General features: G+C 42.1%; 1 protein-coding gene across 1 annotated transcript in view; it reads left to right on the top strand.

The window, feature by feature from the left end:
- The window catches only part of CCNY (cyclin Y), a 187,417-nt gene that overhangs the window by 127,824 nt on the left and 41,618 nt on the right, over positions 1-17,975 (top strand). Inside the window, exon 3 of the mRNA XM_019741707.2 lies at positions 7,128-7,162. Coding sequence (XP_019597266.1) covers positions 7,128-7,162 — 35 coding nt within the window. The remainder of the gene's footprint in view (positions 1-7,127; positions 7,163-17,975) is intronic.

The raw sequence follows: 17,975 nt of genomic DNA, 5'->3' as shown, positions 1-17,975 counted from the left end.
TATTAATTTTTGCTCCAAAAGATGCACTGGGGCTTATGTTCAGGGGATGTCATCCTGAAAAATCATGCTAGGGCTTTTTTTCCGGTTAGGTCTTATTTTTGGGGAAACATGGTATGAGGACCTTCCACCCCCCTTCAGGTAGCACCCGCTAACCATTTCTGTACTTTTCACAACTTCTCATGTTTATAACCTACCTTCATGGTTGATGTTTTTGGTTAGCTGCCCCGTGACATCTGGGGAAGCGGCTGAATTTCATTGATAATCTGAGTCAGTCACCACATGAGAACAAATAACACCTTGGAAAGATTTCCCGAAGACAGTGGTGATTAAAAGTACAACCTTCTGGAATCAACCTGCCGAAGCTACAAGCTTAGATCCGTCACTGTCTATATGATCTCGTGCATCTGATCCAGATGGTCTTGCTGACCCAGTTTTTTCATCTGTAAAATGGACTTAGTACCTCCTTCTAAGGGAAGAACGAATGCGTACTCTTTCCAAGCAGTGAACGCAGCATCCAAGGCAGCTTCAGTTCTCAGCAAGTGTGGTGCTTGCCCTGGAGTGTCGGTCCTCAGCTTCTCGTTTGCTCAGTTGGGTTGAGTTTCTTCCCCGACCTGGGTCTCTGCCATCTTCTTAGCTTGTCTTAGGTTTCAGGTCCTTCTTTATGCTGACGGCAGCGCCCCACACCCACACACTGGGTCTGAGCAGGATGGGAAGTGCTGGCCGCCACTGGGAGGGTGGAGGTGATCTCTGCTATGCCCAGGTCTGTCTTCTTCTCAGTCTGTTTCCGTGACGCAGACATATGGACCTTCCCATTTCAGAATTGCTTCCACACAGCCTGGAAGCACACAGGAGGAGGTCGGGTCTGCGATGGCAGCAGCCCACGTGATAGAAGCCCTTTATAAAAGTATACACAGCACTTCGAAGCTCATCTAAAGAAAATCAAATGGTAACCTCACCACCACGTAGCAGAATAAACTTCTGGGGGGTTAACTAGTTGTGGGCTAACCATAATGATCATACAGTTGTCCCTTGAACAACAGGGGAGTTAGGGACGCTGACTTCCTGCGCTGTTGAAAATCATGTGTAACTTTTGCCTCCCCAAAACTTAACTAATAGCCTACTGTTGACTGGAAGCCTTACCAATAATACAGACAGTCAATTAATACATATTTTGTATGTTACATGTATTCTGTACTAAATTCTTACAATAAAGGAAGCTAGAGAGAAGGAAATGATATTACCAAAAATCATAAGAGAAAACACATTTACAGTATTTGTTGAAAAAATTGCATATAAATGGACTAGTTCATATCTGTGTTGTTCAGGGGTCAACATCGAAACAATGTGAGTGAGTTTTAGTCTTAGAATGAGGAAGGAGGCATGTAAGTTTATAACAGCAATGGAAGAAATTGTCTAAAAATGAAAATTTATGTCAAAATGCATCCTAAAAGTTAAATCATCAAATGGGAAAAATATTGTAATGCATATGACAAAGAATTAATATCTTTATGTGTTAAAGAATTGTTATACAACCAATGAAAATACTAACACACTGACAGAAAAATGCACAGTTATTGCTATGTTTATGCACGTGCACATGTGTATTTGCACATATTTATATATAAATATTAATTTGCAAAAATGCATATAACACATCTGTATAAGTATGCATAGAGAAATAACTCCCTTTGAGAAGATGCACACCAAAATATTAATAGTGGCTATCTCTGGGTTTTTGGGTGATACATTTTTCTTTATGTTTCTTGGTATTTCCCAAATTTAAATTTCTATTTTTTTCTTTTTACTGCCCTGTTTTCCAGTTTTTCCAAACTAAGTGTGCATTTCTTTTATAATCAGAAAAATTTTTTAAAAGAATTCACTTTATTTAGGTGTCTGTGCTTCTGAGGAAATCCTCTGGCCCTGGGTTTTCTCCAAGGTAAACCGAAAACGTCTGAAGTTAGTTGACAGTTGATTAGATAGATACTTGCTCTTTGAATGGTTTCGCCTTAAGCTCTACCTACTTCCACTTCTCTCCCCTGGAATTTCTGCGCTCCACAACTGATCTACCCTAGACATCTTTGAAATTTTTTCTTTTCATGTTTGTTTCATCTGCCTTGGTTGCTTAGACTTCACTTTGAATGTCCAGAGTGTCCCTCTGTGCCCAGGTTTAGAAATAAACACAAGTCCAGAGTAATTCAGAGTAGGCCCAGTTGCTGGGAGGCGCTGCCCTCCCGCAGTGCAGGAGGTGAGCCTTTTCGGAAGTGATGACCTTACTTGGGTGCCTAGTGCAGGCCCGAAGGGTGGGGTCAGTCTTCCCGCCAGTCTGTGGCCCTAGTCATTCATCACTTACCCCCGGTCAGGCCGTGAGTTCCGCAGGGTAGGATCCCCAGAATGTCTTTGCAGTTACCTCCATGTTACGCTCCTGATAGCGCACAACAGTTGTCTTTCGAATTCAGTAATGATGATTTCATTGAATTATTGAAAACTATGGGAATTTAATGGTATTCTCAAGCTGATTTTAAGAAAAATTAATATTGAACTTTTGCTTGTTCAGAGCCTGATCTATGTCACCCACCGGGAAAAAGAAAGGAAAATAAAACCTTTTCTTTTGAACCAAATTTTTGTGGTCTCCATTGGCTCTGCTATCGCAGTCATCAGTCTTACGTCTCAAAACAAAACTCTGCAATTCTTTGCTTCATCGTTGAGGCCTCTTACTTGGGTGGCCTGCCAGTCTTTCACCTCCGCATAATTCATAAGCTAAGTAATTTTTCTTTGTGGAATGGCTTTCATATCAGATCCTAATGATCTCTTGTCAAATGGAAGTAATTTCATTCAGATTCCTGCTCCAGGAAGGCGGGTAGTGCAGAGGAAAGAGGTTGAGGATCCCAGCTCACTGCCCTCTGCTCACTCCTTCTCTGGGCCTATGGGGACAGCTTCCTCCTTTTCAAAGGAAGGATGTTGGATTACATCTTAGGATCTTTGTAGTCCTAGCATCCTGATGGTGGCTGATGCTTGCCATTGGGAAGTCTATTTTAGAAATAGAACAAGGGAAACCAAGGTAATTTTTTAAATGCCTGTCTGTAACAGAGGTTAGCTGAAATTGCATTTAGATTGTTAACAAATCCTCAATATTTAAGCATTAAGTTTTTTCAGAAAGTTGTATTTTTAAGAGTGGGAGTGTCCCAGGCAACCTTAGTGATATTTGTTTAATCCCTCATTGCAAACCCTCCCATTTACTCCTCACTCCCCTTTTTATCCGGAGAACGCTTTTAATGCCAATGGCAGTGTTTTTGCTGATTTTAGATGGCTTATTTTTAAAGACTCTAGTGCATTTTCTATTAAGTCATTATGGACTATTGCATTAGCTAATTAAAAATCCTCTTAACAAGCCATCATAGATGGGATTAAAGGAGACAGCTATTATTCTTCTCCCGGGGAGGTGAGATTTATTATCCATATCAATGTATTGCCTGTTTTTCCAACAAAGCATATATAACTATTAGTGGACTATTAGTGCTTTCAATTATGTAGGAAGGTTGAGAACTCCAGAGATTTTGATATATGCTATTAGTAACCAAAAATGTTCAGGTTTAAAAACGATTAAAGCCAATATCGGAAATATCAGTTGGGATATTGCTTGTACCTTTTTTTTTTTTGCTTGTACCATTACATGAAATGGCTAAAGCCATTTGAATTTCAGAGCTGATTAATGGCCTTAGTGGTTTCAAATTTATTTTAAAAACAGATTTAGAATTGGGTCATTTTATTTGTCGTGTTTTGGTGATAGCAGGGTAAGAGATTCCACTGATTTTATTATGTTTCTCCCCATAGTAGTGTCTTAATTCTGCTCCAGCCAGCCTAGGGGAAAAGGAAAAATTCATTGTAAGGGTACGAGAGTATCTCAGAAACCTTATGAGTCACTGGAACTACAGACTAAGAGTCATTGGGAACTAAGGAATTACCTACCCAGCCCCCCATTCTTCTCTGCATACTAACCATGTTGACGGTCCTCAAGACCACCCCCAGTTTCAGTGCTTTAGTTGGAGAATCATAGCACTCGTAATATAGTGGTACTCATGGCTGTGACCTACTACAAAGAAAGTGCACAAAGCAGAGCCAGTACAAGGAAAAGGTGCATGGGTGGAGTTCAGAGGAAGCCAGGTGCAGGCTTCCAACAATCCTCCAAGTGGAGTCACACAGGATGCACCAGGTTCCCTCAGTAACGACCTGTGACGTGTTGGTAGCCAGAGAAGGTCCTCAGAGACCCAGTGCCCAGGATTTGTATTGAGGACTGGCTAGGTAGGCAGCCACTGCCTGCTATGTACCAAATTGCAGACTCCCAGGAAGAAAGCAGATGCTCAGCGTACACCATATTGTTTGTATAGTTTGGCACAGTGAGCCACTCTTATTAGTTAGGGAATGGTGGGAACCCTCCCAAAAATCCGTGTTCCCAGATGCCAGCTAAGGGCCTCCCTTGCAAGTAGTAGGCCTTTTCAGATATGGCAATCAGACCTGCTGTGTTTAACTCTTCTGCAAAGCAGGAGATGCACCCCACCCAACCCCATACCTTCAGGGAAGGCTCTAGCCATCAGGAACCAGCATCTCGAAATTCCCAGGAGAGCGTTCAGCTACGAAAGAGTGTCCACCTGGATCTAGGCCAGTGGTGGTCAGGGTCATCTAGGATGAGCGTGGATGTTGGGAATTGTTCCTGTTTGTGGGGACAGGCAGTTGGTTTGGGGACTTAGGAGACACTCCAGAAGGAAGTCAGCCATAGGGACATGTGTGGAAAAGCCTCTCAGATAAACATTGGCTGGATTTTTCAGAGACCCTCTTGGGGCTACATTACAACCTAATACAGGACGGTGGTATCTGATTCAGGCCCTGTGAACTCAGATTTCAGAGCAGACTCAGCAGGTTCCGTTGCTCTGAGGGAAGTGTGTGCAGGCAGGTGTTCATTTGTATGAAAACTGAGTGCCTGAGCTATTCGTAATAGATTCGGATACCTTGTCCTTACGTGTTTTGTAATAATAGTCTTAGCGAGATTTTGTTTTTTACTGTTCTAATTGGAACAAGTTGGGGTTCGTGGAAATGACCTGATTCTTCCCTGTGATTTATCCTTGGAGGAGACGTGCAAGAATAGCATCCAGTTTTGTAATATTCCTATTTGTCTGTGGACTGTGATGTTGTTTTCATTTGTTTTAGAGCTTTCTTGTTAAAACTTTTAGTCAAAACATTGACAATTCTATATTTCAGCCCTCTCATATTTTAAAATAACTCCTCATCTTTTCAGTGGTACCCATATAACAAGCTCTTATATTTCTAAAGGCATAGATGTCTTTCATTGCTGAAGGTGGGTGATGTAGAGTGTTGAGGTGACCTTGGAAGTGATTCCCATAATTGGGAGACACAAAGCCTCTGCTCACACCTGTTGCTCGGTGCCCTAGGAATGGCTAAGTGTTACCTGTGGAATTTGCTGGAAACCCTGTCAGGTCTACTGCCTGTACAGACAGTGTTCTCAGATTCCTTTAGCCAGTAGGAAATCATTATAGAAATGTCAGCATACTCCTGTGTGTTAGAGCAAACCTTGACTAGATATACAATAATTTAGTATTGAAATAATTTACGGAAAATACATACGTGTACACACACCCGCACTGATACACACGCACACACAAACACCCAGAGTGTATAGTGTCAGGAAGTTAAAACCCAGTGCTTCCTGCCAGCCCCTCATTTTTCTTTCGTTATGGTCCACACATGGGTGCTTATTTCGAGTTGGGTCACAAGTGATCACGCAGCGTCCACACTGCCCAGCAGATACTGTCCGCGCTGTTGTCTGTGCGCTCCAGTCAGCTCCCTGCTTGCTGGTCCGGCCTCAGGTGTGGCCAGGTGTCCTGCAGGCCGTATGTGGTCGGTGCATGTCAGCGGCCTACAGACGGCTCCATCTGTGGCCTTGTGCAGGCACCTTCTCCCAGCAGTGCCTTCAGGCTGGTTGTTGCTTTTGTTCCCTTTGAGAATAGCAGCTTTGAGATAGAAAGAGGGACAGTAGTCATTCCAGGGAGCATTGCACTTCGAAGGAATCCGAACAGAATGTAAACTAGGATAACAGTTCCCAGATCCCTGGGCTTGAAACTAGTAAAGCTGCATTTGGGGTGTGGACTAAGGGGTCGGGGTGGGGGAGGGCTCCTCAAATGATAAACTGGGTTTGTACCTGGCGTTTTAGGACACCCAGAGGTAGTATTAGTGATTCTCAGGACCCAGGATGTCATGTCCTTGAAGGAAACCTATTCTTTATACGCATCTTCTACAATGACCCACTCAGTGTGTTGACTGTTTAGTATATACCCTCAAAAGTAAGTGTTTAGGAACGAAAATGCAAAATCCAATGATGCTAGGTTATGAAACAGCTCTTCTGTGTTCCCTGTGACCCTTGTACATCTCGTGGGCTGAGGGCCCCTATCCTAAGGAACACTGCGATGGGGGCGGGGGGCAGAGGAGGCGCAGCCACCCAGTGCAGCCAACAGTGTGAGAATCCATCGCAGATAGGACAGTGTTTGGTGTTGGGGTTTATCAGCCTCCCTGAGGGAGAGGGCGCTGCAGGAGGCTCCAAGACGCCTTCTAGACCGAAGCCCGACTATTCCCCAGCACTCAGCACAGAGGGGAATTGGACTCCATGCTAATAGCATTTCTGACTTATTTTGTCCTGTACTTTAATGCTGTGATGGGTATTATTGTTGTTTATGTTTCACCCAATAGTGTGGACCTTTATGGGTCTGCTTGGGTTAGAAATCAGTAGTCCTGTTATTTGCTAATTATCTTAAATTCATGAATGCATACAAGTTTTACGAGATTTACTAATTAATATTTAGTTATTGGAAAGCTGTTACGCCTCATTAATTATAGTTACATTTACTTGGTTAGTGTGCCATGGTTTAAGTGGGTATAATACACTCTGTTAACCAGGTTCAGATCTGCATTGCGCAGGTCATGTATTCTTGTATTTGGTAATGGAGCAGCGGGGCACATTGGTTGGTGGACGGATGGGAGCATGACACAGAGGTCTTGCCCCCTGTAAGGGATTGCCATGCAGGCATGTAACCTTTCTGTTGCATCTTTTGTTTTCACAGTGAGAGAAAAACGCAAGAGTCTCTTCATTAACCATGTAAGTGAAGCTGTCTCCCTGAGTTCTTCATAATGACTGTACTGTGAAGAGAGCTTAAATAACTGTGTCTGGAATGGGCGAAAATGGTTCATGTATTTTGTCTATACTTGGAAGAATGTGAAGAATGTTGCAGTGTCCTTATGCTCGGTTTGGTTTGTAATTGGACAAGAATGGCTGGTATTTATCCCCTGGCCCAAATGTTTTTCTGGAAGTCTCAGACTGCTGTTGTTCATGGGAAAATGTGTGTGAACATACCACAGCAAACACTACACAGGCAAATGACAGGCACTTCTTTGAAAGTGCTAATCCTTTCCTTCTTCTACCCCCACCCCAAATTACTCTTTTTCTCTCTGTAAATCCGTCGCATTTGAATAAACATAACTGTTTTGCATGAGGCTCTCTGCCTCCATACACTTTCCTTTCCCTAATTTTTCTTTATAGGTCCGTAGAGTCTGCATGTTCTTTTGGTGCTCAAATAAAGGATTAAATTGGCAGCACTTTTAAAGGGATTGAAAGAATTTAGCTTTAGTCTTTTGGCCATTCTGAGCAGTATTGCCTTCCCTTGCTTGCCAGGCAGAAAGGCTCCCATTGAGATAACTTATCCTTCTTCCTTGAGCAGCATGTGCAGCTGGTTCCATCTCCACTGCACCCCCCCCACCCCGGCCCTGCCTACACCCCATGCCCCAACTTGCACCCCTGTGTAGTGTGAAGCCCTGCAAGTGTAGAGTCTGGAGTCCAGGCAAGTTATAGCCACCCCTTCCTCTCCCTCTAATTATATGCCCCTTTCTTTAGGGGAAAAAAACTATCTCCATGAGGTATGGAATGATGAAGTAGGTAAATTACCAAAATAAGTATGCTGTAAATTCTCATATTGAAAACAACAGTGAGTATTTGACCTTACAAGGGTTTTTCTCAGGATTTCTAGACTGTCTGCGTTTAAGTATTTGTAGATCTTGAAGTACTTGGCACTGAAGCTGTGTGTTAGGGAGACTTAAAGCCATAATATTGTCTCCATTGCCCTTTGAAAATGTGGACAAAATGCTGTTGTAAAGAAATTCATAAGCTGGGCCCATGCAAACTAATTGCAGCACTATATAAATATGTTGATGTTATTGTGATTGCCCGTTAGAATACAGATAAGTTCTATTTAATTTTCCAAGTTCAATATCAAAACTGATGAAAGTCTTTCTGGATATAGTTCATAGAATATGGATATAGTTTTCTCATAATTATTAAGACCATAGTTCCCGGGGTAGAGTGTATTCTGTTCTACTGCGTTTGGGAATCCTGCCTCAGAGGGAAAACACTCGTCTTCAGTCCTGTCATCTGAATGGATTTCTGAATGGATTTCAAGCCTTCTAGGTTTGAATGGGATAGGATAGGAGCCGGCTCCTTGTAAAATGCTGTCTTTTCTAGTTATACTCTTTACTTGTTCAGCTAGAGAAGTCAAGGAATGTAGTGAGGTTGATCCAGCAACTGAAATTTTAAAAATTCTAAACCTTGCTTTTCCCTTTTTGGGAGATTTACCTTTAATAGAACACAAATCTATTGAGCAACTGCTATGTAGCCCCAATACTATGTGCTTGTATGAAAGAAGTAAGATTTTAATCTCAGTAAGATTATAAAAATCCAGTAAGCTTAAGGAATCCAATTTTTTTTTTTTTTTAAATAATTCACATGTACAGGAAAGTTAAAACAGTAATACAGAGTACGGAATTTTCACACCTCACTACGGAACCTTGGATAGTCTGGTTCTCACACTACTCATTTGATTTCACACAAAGGATGATGACATGGGGGAGATGTGTTATTATATTCTCTCATCTTAACGTATTTCTTTTTTCCAGACTGTCTAGAAATGCTAACGCTCCACACCAACATGTTGATACAGATAAGTCTGTGTCGGTTGGCAGTCCCTCGAGTGTCTGGCTGTGTACATAGAAGACTTTCCCTTTTCTTACACTTTCCTGGTCTCAACCCCCGTCCTTCTGTCACTTTTGTTATGAGGTACAAATAAAGTGCAATGCAACGTAAGGGTAGTAGTCCATGCGAATATAGGACCACCGACAGGTAGGACAGTTCTCAGTGGGAGCTGCTGTGTACGGAAGCCCTGGTCTTTTGTACGTGGCGTGCATCTCCTCTCTGCATCAGCCAGCACAGATTTATTTTATTCTTATTTTTTAATTAAAGTTTATTGGGGTGACAATTGGTAGTAAAGTTACGTAGGTTTCAGGTGTATTATTCTGTGATACATCATGTACATAGCCCATTGTGTGCTCACCACCCAGAGTCAGTTCTCCTTCCATCACCACGTATTGGAAGGCTGCACAGATGTTTGCCCACGCCGCCCGGTTTTCACATTGCTGAGACGCTGTCACCGGCGGAGGGAGCGATTCTGATTTGACCTCATCTGTGACTTCTCGGTTCCTTTGTTGTTCTTTGCTGAGGGCTGAGGGGGCCCAGCTGTTCCTCATGTGAGCAGAAGTAGATATTCCAGGCCCTGCACGATGCCTCCCTCACCCTCCTCACTGCACTAGTTTATTTGTTGGCTTCATTGCTCTCTTAACTCCTCAGTTTTCAACCCCATCACCTTGCTCAGGGACTTCTGGAACAGAGAGAGGAAAGGAAAAACACGAAATCGAGGAAGGAGCAAGTACTTTGTCAGCAAAGTCCTTTCAAAAGCAAGTTCTCCTTCCCTTATTCTTTAAGCAGAGGCTTCCACACCAGCATCTGTGTTAGTTTGTTCTTTTACTCTGTCTACTTATCTGTCTGTCTGTCTGTTTGCCTATCATCTGTCTATTAACTTTTATTTTGAAAAATTTCAAACGTGTAGAACAGCTGTAATAATAATATAGAAGAAACTTCCCATACACCCTTCATCCTGATTCACCAGCTTTAAACCATTGTTTTATCACGTTTCACTCATGCTCTGATCATATTCCTATATTATTTTTTCTGAATCGATTTGGGGGTAGGTTCCTTACATCCTGCCCTTTACCTCTGAATACTCCAATGTGTATTTCGTAAGACAAGGAGATTCTCTGTGTAAACACAATATTGTTATCAAAATTAAGTATTCAACAGTGATACTATTCTTTTTAATATTCCAGTTGTGTTAAGTAGCCCCATAATAGTGTGTGTAGCATGTTTTTCTCTGGTGCCGATTTCAAATTAGGATCACATGTGTTTAGTTGGTGTGCCCCTCGGTCTCCTTGAATCTGGAGACACCCTCAGCTTTTCTCTGTCTTTCATGATGTTGACGGTACTGGAGAATACAGGGTCAGGTGTTTTGTTAACAGAACGCTTCTCCTTTTGGATTTGTCTGAGGATTCAGGTCAGTACTTCTGGCCAGAACACTTCATGGAGTGATGCTTTGCCCTTCTCTGTGTGTCAGATCCGGAGATACAGTATCCTTCTGACCTTGTCAGTGATGTTGATTCTGATCACCTGGCAAGGTGCTGTGCAGATTCTCCGGTGTGTATTTACTGGTTTTCACCTTACAACTAACGAGCAAGTCTATGAGCAGACACTTTGAAGACCATGCAAATAATCCTCTGCTTATTCCTTCTCCCAGATTTAGCATCTGTTGATCATTCTTGCTTGAACCTATCTCTATTATATTTTCATTGCAAATAGTTTTCCAGTCCCGACCCACTCCACATTTGGCAGTTGTCATTCTGTCCTAAGGGAGGGCCTTTTCTTCCCGTCTATCATCCTTCCATCTGTTCATCCTTATATGGACTTGTGGATTTCTGTTTTTCCAATGGTTCATTGCTGTCCTTAATTATTTTGGTGCTCACATTGTCCTAGATTTGGCTGGTAGCAGTCTTTGCAAACTGGCTCTGTGTTCTCGTGGTGCCCCTGTTCTTTTCGTTTTTTGTGTGTGTTTTTTTTTTTTATTGTTCTTGCTTTTTGGCACAAGATATTCCAGGATCAGCTTATATCTCCCTGGGTAGCCCTGGAATCAGCCATTTCTCCTGGTTCCTTTCAGTGGCAAACAGTGTTAGAAACCAGATCTGGACTCCATATGGGGTGTCATTGCTTGTAGGCCTATTCCTATCTAGGAAATAGACATTTTAGAAATCATGAATTCTTACTGATACCCCAATTTCAGTCCATCCCATAGGATGTTTTTCCCCTCTTTGGTCTTTGACTATTTTTTTCTTCTGTGAAAAATTTATTTTTAAAAAACTATTGAGATACAATTTACAGACCATAAAATTTACTGTTTTAAAGTATATAATTTAATGGTTTTTAATACTAAAAACCATTCACAGAGTTATGTAACTATCACCACAGTCAATTTTAGAACATAGTCATCACCCCAAAAAGAAACCCATTACCCATTAACAATCACTTCCCATTCCCCACCTCCCCCAAGCCCCTGGCAACCCCTGCTGTACTTGCTGTTTCTATGGATGTGTTTATTCTGGACATTTTATATTTAATGTTATCATACAATATGTGGCCTTTTATGATGGGCTTCTTTCACTTAGCAAACATTTTCAGGGTTCATCTGTGTTGTAGTATATACTGGGGGTGCAAAAAAATGTATATATACACACACTTTAAGAGATGTTATCTATGTTCAAGCAGTAGTAGTTCACCGTAATCAGAAGTATCTGGACACTGATGGTGTCATGCAGGGTGTCAGGCGGGGTCTCTGGTCCCGCTCCCCCCATAAGAATGCAGGATGTGGGGAGGCCAAAAAGGAACACCCACGGAGCCATAGATACGGGATCACACCGCTATAGTCTCACTGGTGGCTGGGTTGGAGACACAGGCAGCAGGAGCCACATGATCCGCAACCTGTCATCTGCTTCTCTGCAATCCGCAATCCCCACTCCACTTGCTAGCTGCAATTCGCGCTTGCTAGCTCAGCCACCATCTTCTTGCTAGCCCCCCATTTGCTGCTGGCGTAGCCACGACAGTTATATTAGTGGCCAGTGGCTCACTGGTTACAGCTGACAGCCAACGAGCCATAGCTGATGGCCATCCAATCACAGCTGATGGCCATTTACTACCCGAGTGAGCACCTTTCCACGTGAGGGCAAGAGCCTGGAAACTGCTCTCCTGGCTCTGTCCCCACAGATGGTAACCACTTTGAGCACCTCTTGTAATTGCAGGAGACAAACGTGACTTGTATTCACTTTTTGTTATCAGTATATATTGAGTATTACAATTTTAATACAGTTTTCCTTTCTTAAATTGTGTATACATTTTTTTGGCACTCTGTATTAGAACTTCATTCCTTTTTGTGGCCAAGTAATATTCCATTGTACTGTGAGGCACATTTTGTTTATTCGTTCATCAGCTGATAGACATTTGGGTTGTTTCTACCTTTTGGCTATTATGAATAATGCTGTGATGAGCATTGTTATACATGTTTTTATATGGATATATGTTTTCATTTCTCGTGGGCATGTACCTAAGAGTAGAATTGCTGGGTCCTGTGGTTACTCTATATTTAACATTTTGAAGACTTGTCAAACTGTTTTCCAAAGTAACTGGTCTTTGGCTTTTACTATTTTGTTTGAAGTTCTGTGAATTGAATTTTTGAACTTATTAGGAGTACGATACTTGTTTCTTCAAAGTACAACTCTTACTTTTTCTTTACCATCTTTAGTTTTTTAAAATTTTAAACTTTTCGCAAAAGAAGAAACGACCTTCTAGAACCAGTAAAGTTTTTTTTCTTTCTTTATTTTAAGTGTGTTTTTCCAGGACCCATCAGCTCCAAGCTAAGTAGTTGTTTCAGTCTAGTTGTGGAGGGCGCAGCTTACAGTGGCCCATGTGGGGATCGAACCGGCAACCTTGTTGTTAAGAGCACCGCGCTCTAACCAACTGAGCCATCTGGCCGCCCCACCAGTTTTGACCAGTGTAACTGCATTCATAGGGAACTCTGAAGGGGTATTGGTGAAGAACAATGTGGTATAGCAAGAACACTTTATTAGGAGTCAAGTGGCCCGAACTGGGATTCTTCTAATACTTCTCTGCTTTTGATGCCAATTTACTATGTCACTTGGTACAATGCTTTAATTATATCACCTTAAAGAGGACAATACCACTTGCCTCCCATCTCACAGGATAGTTATGAATAGCAGTGGAGATGGGATATGTGTCGGCCCTTAAACATTTGCATTGTACAAATACTTGACATTTGAATTTCTGTGACAGTTTACTAATTATGTAGAAGAGAGAGCTCTAATAGTAGGAAAGAAACTTGAATTTCTTACATTCTGGGCCAAGTCTAACCAATTTTTGAGTCTTTCTGTAAATTAAACATTTTAAGACCTACACTTGGATACACATCTGCTCTACCTTACCCCCCGCATTGTAGAATAAGCTCATTTCCCACTCCACCCTACCCCCAAAACTATAGCATAGAATATATTTGACCACTGACATTCAAGAAATGAAGTATAGTAAAAAATCTTAATTTTGGAAATGAACCTCTGTCTTTTATAGCTACAGAAAGAACTCAGGCAGCAACAAAGCCTGTGCCGGCTGCCGTGCAGGAGAAGCCTCCTGTGCGAGTGGGAGGCCCGGCGGTGGCTCCGCTCAGCTCCTGTGCAGCCATCAGGAAACCCCTCTCCCTCAGATGATGCCTGTCCTAAAGGATGGTAGTTCTGGATTTTGCCTCAACAGCCGGAACTACAATGAGAAAAAAGTGCTTCTCATTATACAGAGGGGGCCAAAAAAATGTATACACATTTTAAGAAAGGAAAAAAAACTGTATTAAAATTGTAATGCTCAATATATACCGATAACAAAAAAGGAATACAAGTCATGTGTTTACATTTTTTTGGCACCCCCTGTAGTGTCAGTGCACAGAGTCATAATGAAGCAAAGATTTGACCTGGGATTGAAGTAAGCTATGAACGTAATTATTTTATAGTGACAGCATGCATGACTCACAACAGAGCAAAATTTTACCTCAAAATTGGCATTTCCTAGTGTTTGTTCTTGAGACCCAGTGTTGGTCTGTTTTTCTGCTTTCATAGAGTAATGATTTTGTCCATTTCTGCTCTTAATTCCATGGCTTTTTATTTTTTCTACTTTTTTTCCTCTCTCTGCTGTAAGAAATTGATCCTACTAAGTGCTGTTACGTCTCTTTTTCTTTCCATGGAATATTCATTTACCATGTCGCAGTCAAAGATGTGGGGGTTTTCTTTTGTCTGTTTTGTCCTTTGTAGCTCTGTGTCTCTGAGGCCGTGAGGGGCCGGAAGGATAATGATGGAGCTTTCCTCTCTCCTAGCCCCGGCGCCGTGGTGTGTGTCATTCTCCCAACTGCAAGTGCTGTGGTGCACAGGGGAGCCCACAGAATGTCCCTGTGTCCACTCCATATTAGCTGTGTAACTGGGGTAAAGATACTTTCTTCATCTGTTTCCTCATTGGTAAAAATGAAGAAAGTACTCTCCCCGCCCCATAGTTTTGTGAGACTGTGCACCGTGATGTGCAGGTGGTGGCAGGTGGTGGCAGTGGGGACCCACTTCTGTGCTCTGTCCCTGCGTGTTCTGCACACATCAAGCCATCCGTTAGTTCTTAATAAAGGAATGCTGGTGCAGATTTCAATCTCTGTGCCCACAAATCCTGCCTTCTCATCAGGGTCATAGTTTGCTCTCCTTAGAATTACGATTAAAAAAATTTCTTTTGCAGCATTCAGTTTTGGAGATTTCATTTATGTAATTTTTAGCAAACATGTACAACTTCTTTTCCTCTAGTATTAGGCTGGTGCAAAAGTAATTGCCGTTTTTGCAAATTTTTTAACCTTTTTAACCGCAATTACTTTTGCACCAACCTGCTATTCCCTCATATGTTTTGATGGTTTATTTTTAATTGATCCTAAGAATCCCTAAGAGGTGGTAGGACAATTGTGCTCAGCTGTTGAAAATGGGAAGTTAAAGTGCAGGGACTGAGTGTTGGCAGTGACTTAGTTAGTACTTGTTGAACCGTCTCTGTGCGCAGCACCCCAATGTTGCCCTTACAGCACCACACGGAGGGGTGGGCTCTGCTCTGCTCTCTGTATTTTACAGGCGAACATACTGGATCTTGGGGAGCTAAAGCACAAGGTGACCTAATAATTTATCGTCCAAATCAGGACACTATTGAGTGTGAAACTGGGTGCTATGATTGGTTACTCCAGGACAATGGGGGCAAATGAGGACTGTCCCCAGCAAGCCAGGATGTGTGATCATCCTACTTAAGTAACTTCCCCGAGTTCCCACAGCTAATCAGTGGCAGAGCTGCATCCTGAGCTACAGGCTTTCTGACTCCGACTGTGTTCTTGCCCGTCTGGTATTGGAATATCTTGTCCACTTTAGCTAATTCCCAGCAGGGCCACAAGAGAGCCTGCCACTGCCCCACTGCACTGTCCTGAGCGTGTGTGCACTGCCCAGGGGCGTGGGCCCTTGCCACGAGTTCCTGTTTGCCAGCTTGTTGATGCACGGTCCCCTCCTTTCTGCTGTGGCTGCCCTGTCATGACCAGCTCACAGAGGACATGGAGGCCAGCTTCCTGTGTGGTGGCTGTGGTGAGAGCCAACGAGGCAGTCTGGTCCCTGGAATGGAGCTGTTCCTCGTTTGCTGATTCGAGAAAATGATCCAGTCTACCTCCAAGAATCTAGACCCAGGAGAGAGCAGAGAGGAGTGAGCTGAAAGTGACAATGGGGATTGGTTAGAGCCCTGGAGGGCACACACAGGAGCAGACGAGCACACGGGAGGGCACTCAGCCCAGAGAGTCTGGTGGCAGGAAGGAGCTCTGAGCAAGGGCTGTTGGCTGGGTTCTGAGGATGAGGGGTCTCAGAGAAGGAAAAGGCCTTGCAGGGTCTTGTATGTACAAGTCAGGGAGAACATAGCGCAAGTGACGAACTGTAGTTAGAAAGGCGTGGCTTTGGTGTCAGACAAATGTGGCTTTGATTTGAGCTCTGGTGTCTTAGATTTGACCTTGGGAACGTTACTTACTTCTCTGAGCTCCTTTGACTTGTCTGTTAAAAGGGAATTCTACTTGCCTTGTTGGGTGTTTGTGAGTTGTGAATGAATACATGTGAACTACCCAGAACACTGTATTTTTAGTGATGTGGATTTCAGATCAAGAGAAGTTTACATTCTATGAATCTTGTAGTCCTGACATTCAACAAAGGACTTAATGCCCAAATGGTATTTAGAATAATGACATACCCTAAACCAAAAATCTTCATAACTTAATGCTTAGGATTTTTATTTGGTTTAGAAATCGGTTAAATAGTTTGAAAGCTGAGTTGGCATCCCCTGGGCAACGGAGGGCTTTGGCTCACCAGCCCCTGGTGCTGGGAGGCTCAGGCTGACAGCTGGGCAATCCCGGGCCAGGGCTGGCCTCTCCATGGTGCTGATTTCAAGTTGACCATCTGACCCACAGGGACTGTGTGTGCTGAGGGGTATTCCTGCCTGTTAGCTCAGGAAGGTAGTTTCTTAGATTGTAAAGGGATGTGGCGTGTGCTCACCTGAGTACATCATTCCTCTCCTTGACGCCCATCATATTTTAATCTTGAAATTTGTCTCAGGGGAAATAGTTGGAACCCGACAAGAAATAGAACCAAATTATTATTGTCCTTCTGTTTCATTGCTAGGATTATTCCCAAAGTTATCCTGTATCTAAAAATTCATTAACACATCAATTAATTACTGAGTTTTTGTGTTAAACATCTTGAGGTTTCGTTTGTAGTAGATTTTGCATGGGTGGGAAAAATTTCATAAGGATTTTTAATACTTGCCACCCATATTAATAGCTATTATTAGATTCTGTGTTTTCAGTGTGTCTTCTGTGACTTAAATGTGATTGCTACAAGAGCTTAAAAAGAGAAAGAATTGTTTGTAATGCCTTAGGATTGTCTTAATGAGAATGTTGTGATTAGTTTGATAGATGTGAAAATGCCATGTTAAAATTGACATGCAAGTTGTAACTTGAACTTGACAAGCTTTCTTCATGGCTTTCCTTTCGTAGGCACAGAACAGTGTACGCTTAGGAAGGGAAACCCATGAATGAGCCTTAGCTTTTGAATTTCCTGGTTTTGGTTTTGTCCTTCTAACCTACATGTACTTATATAAAACAGTGTTCAGAGGATATTAATATTTCAGTAATGCAGTGCCCCCTAGCCGTGATTTAAGGAATTGGATATGTATACTTTAAACAGTGACTATTGTCGTTTATTATTTAGTTTTGAGGGGAGATTTTTCTGTTCATAGCATTTTTTTTTTTAATTTCTCAGGCTGTTGCATATTTCCATAATTTTATTACAGAGGAGAAACCTTATTAAATAAGAAGGAAATATTAAAGTATCGAACAGGGCATTTGGTCTCTGATTAGCTTTAAGGCTTTCTTTACATGTATAAATTATAGATACTGAGGGTTTATTGGAGGTAGGCAGGTTAGCAATTTTATTATCCCTAAGAAATTTTTTTTGGTTGTTGAAAATGACCCCTAGACTGTTAACATAGCACCAGCCAAGTGGAAACTCATTTGGATGATTTGATTTTTTTTTTCTAATTTGCTTTTGAGCAAGAATTATCCATATTGATGTTTACTAATTATATTGCCCACATAGTTGCCAAAAATCTATGTTAGCGGTCACCAGTGTATAAATTCTATTTTCTTTACCAGTACCTTTGAGAAGAAGTTCTCAATTCTCAAGTTCTTCAGAGAACTGAAAATTTGTCCAGTTTTATAAGAACCAGTCATAAGACTGCACAATTCCTGAAGGTCAGCCATTGGTAGTATTTTCAAAAGTATCAGATAACCTTCTCTTTAAAAAAGTGTTTTGCCCTAACAGAGGAATACTTT

This window comes from Rhinolophus sinicus, linkage group LG02 (genome assembly GCF_036562045.2).
Source record: "Rhinolophus sinicus isolate RSC01 linkage group LG02, ASM3656204v1, whole genome shotgun sequence".
NCBI classification, from domain to species: domain Eukaryota; kingdom Metazoa; phylum Chordata; class Mammalia; order Chiroptera; family Rhinolophidae; genus Rhinolophus; species Rhinolophus sinicus.
This window is presented reverse-complemented; position numbering and strand designations above follow the sequence as displayed.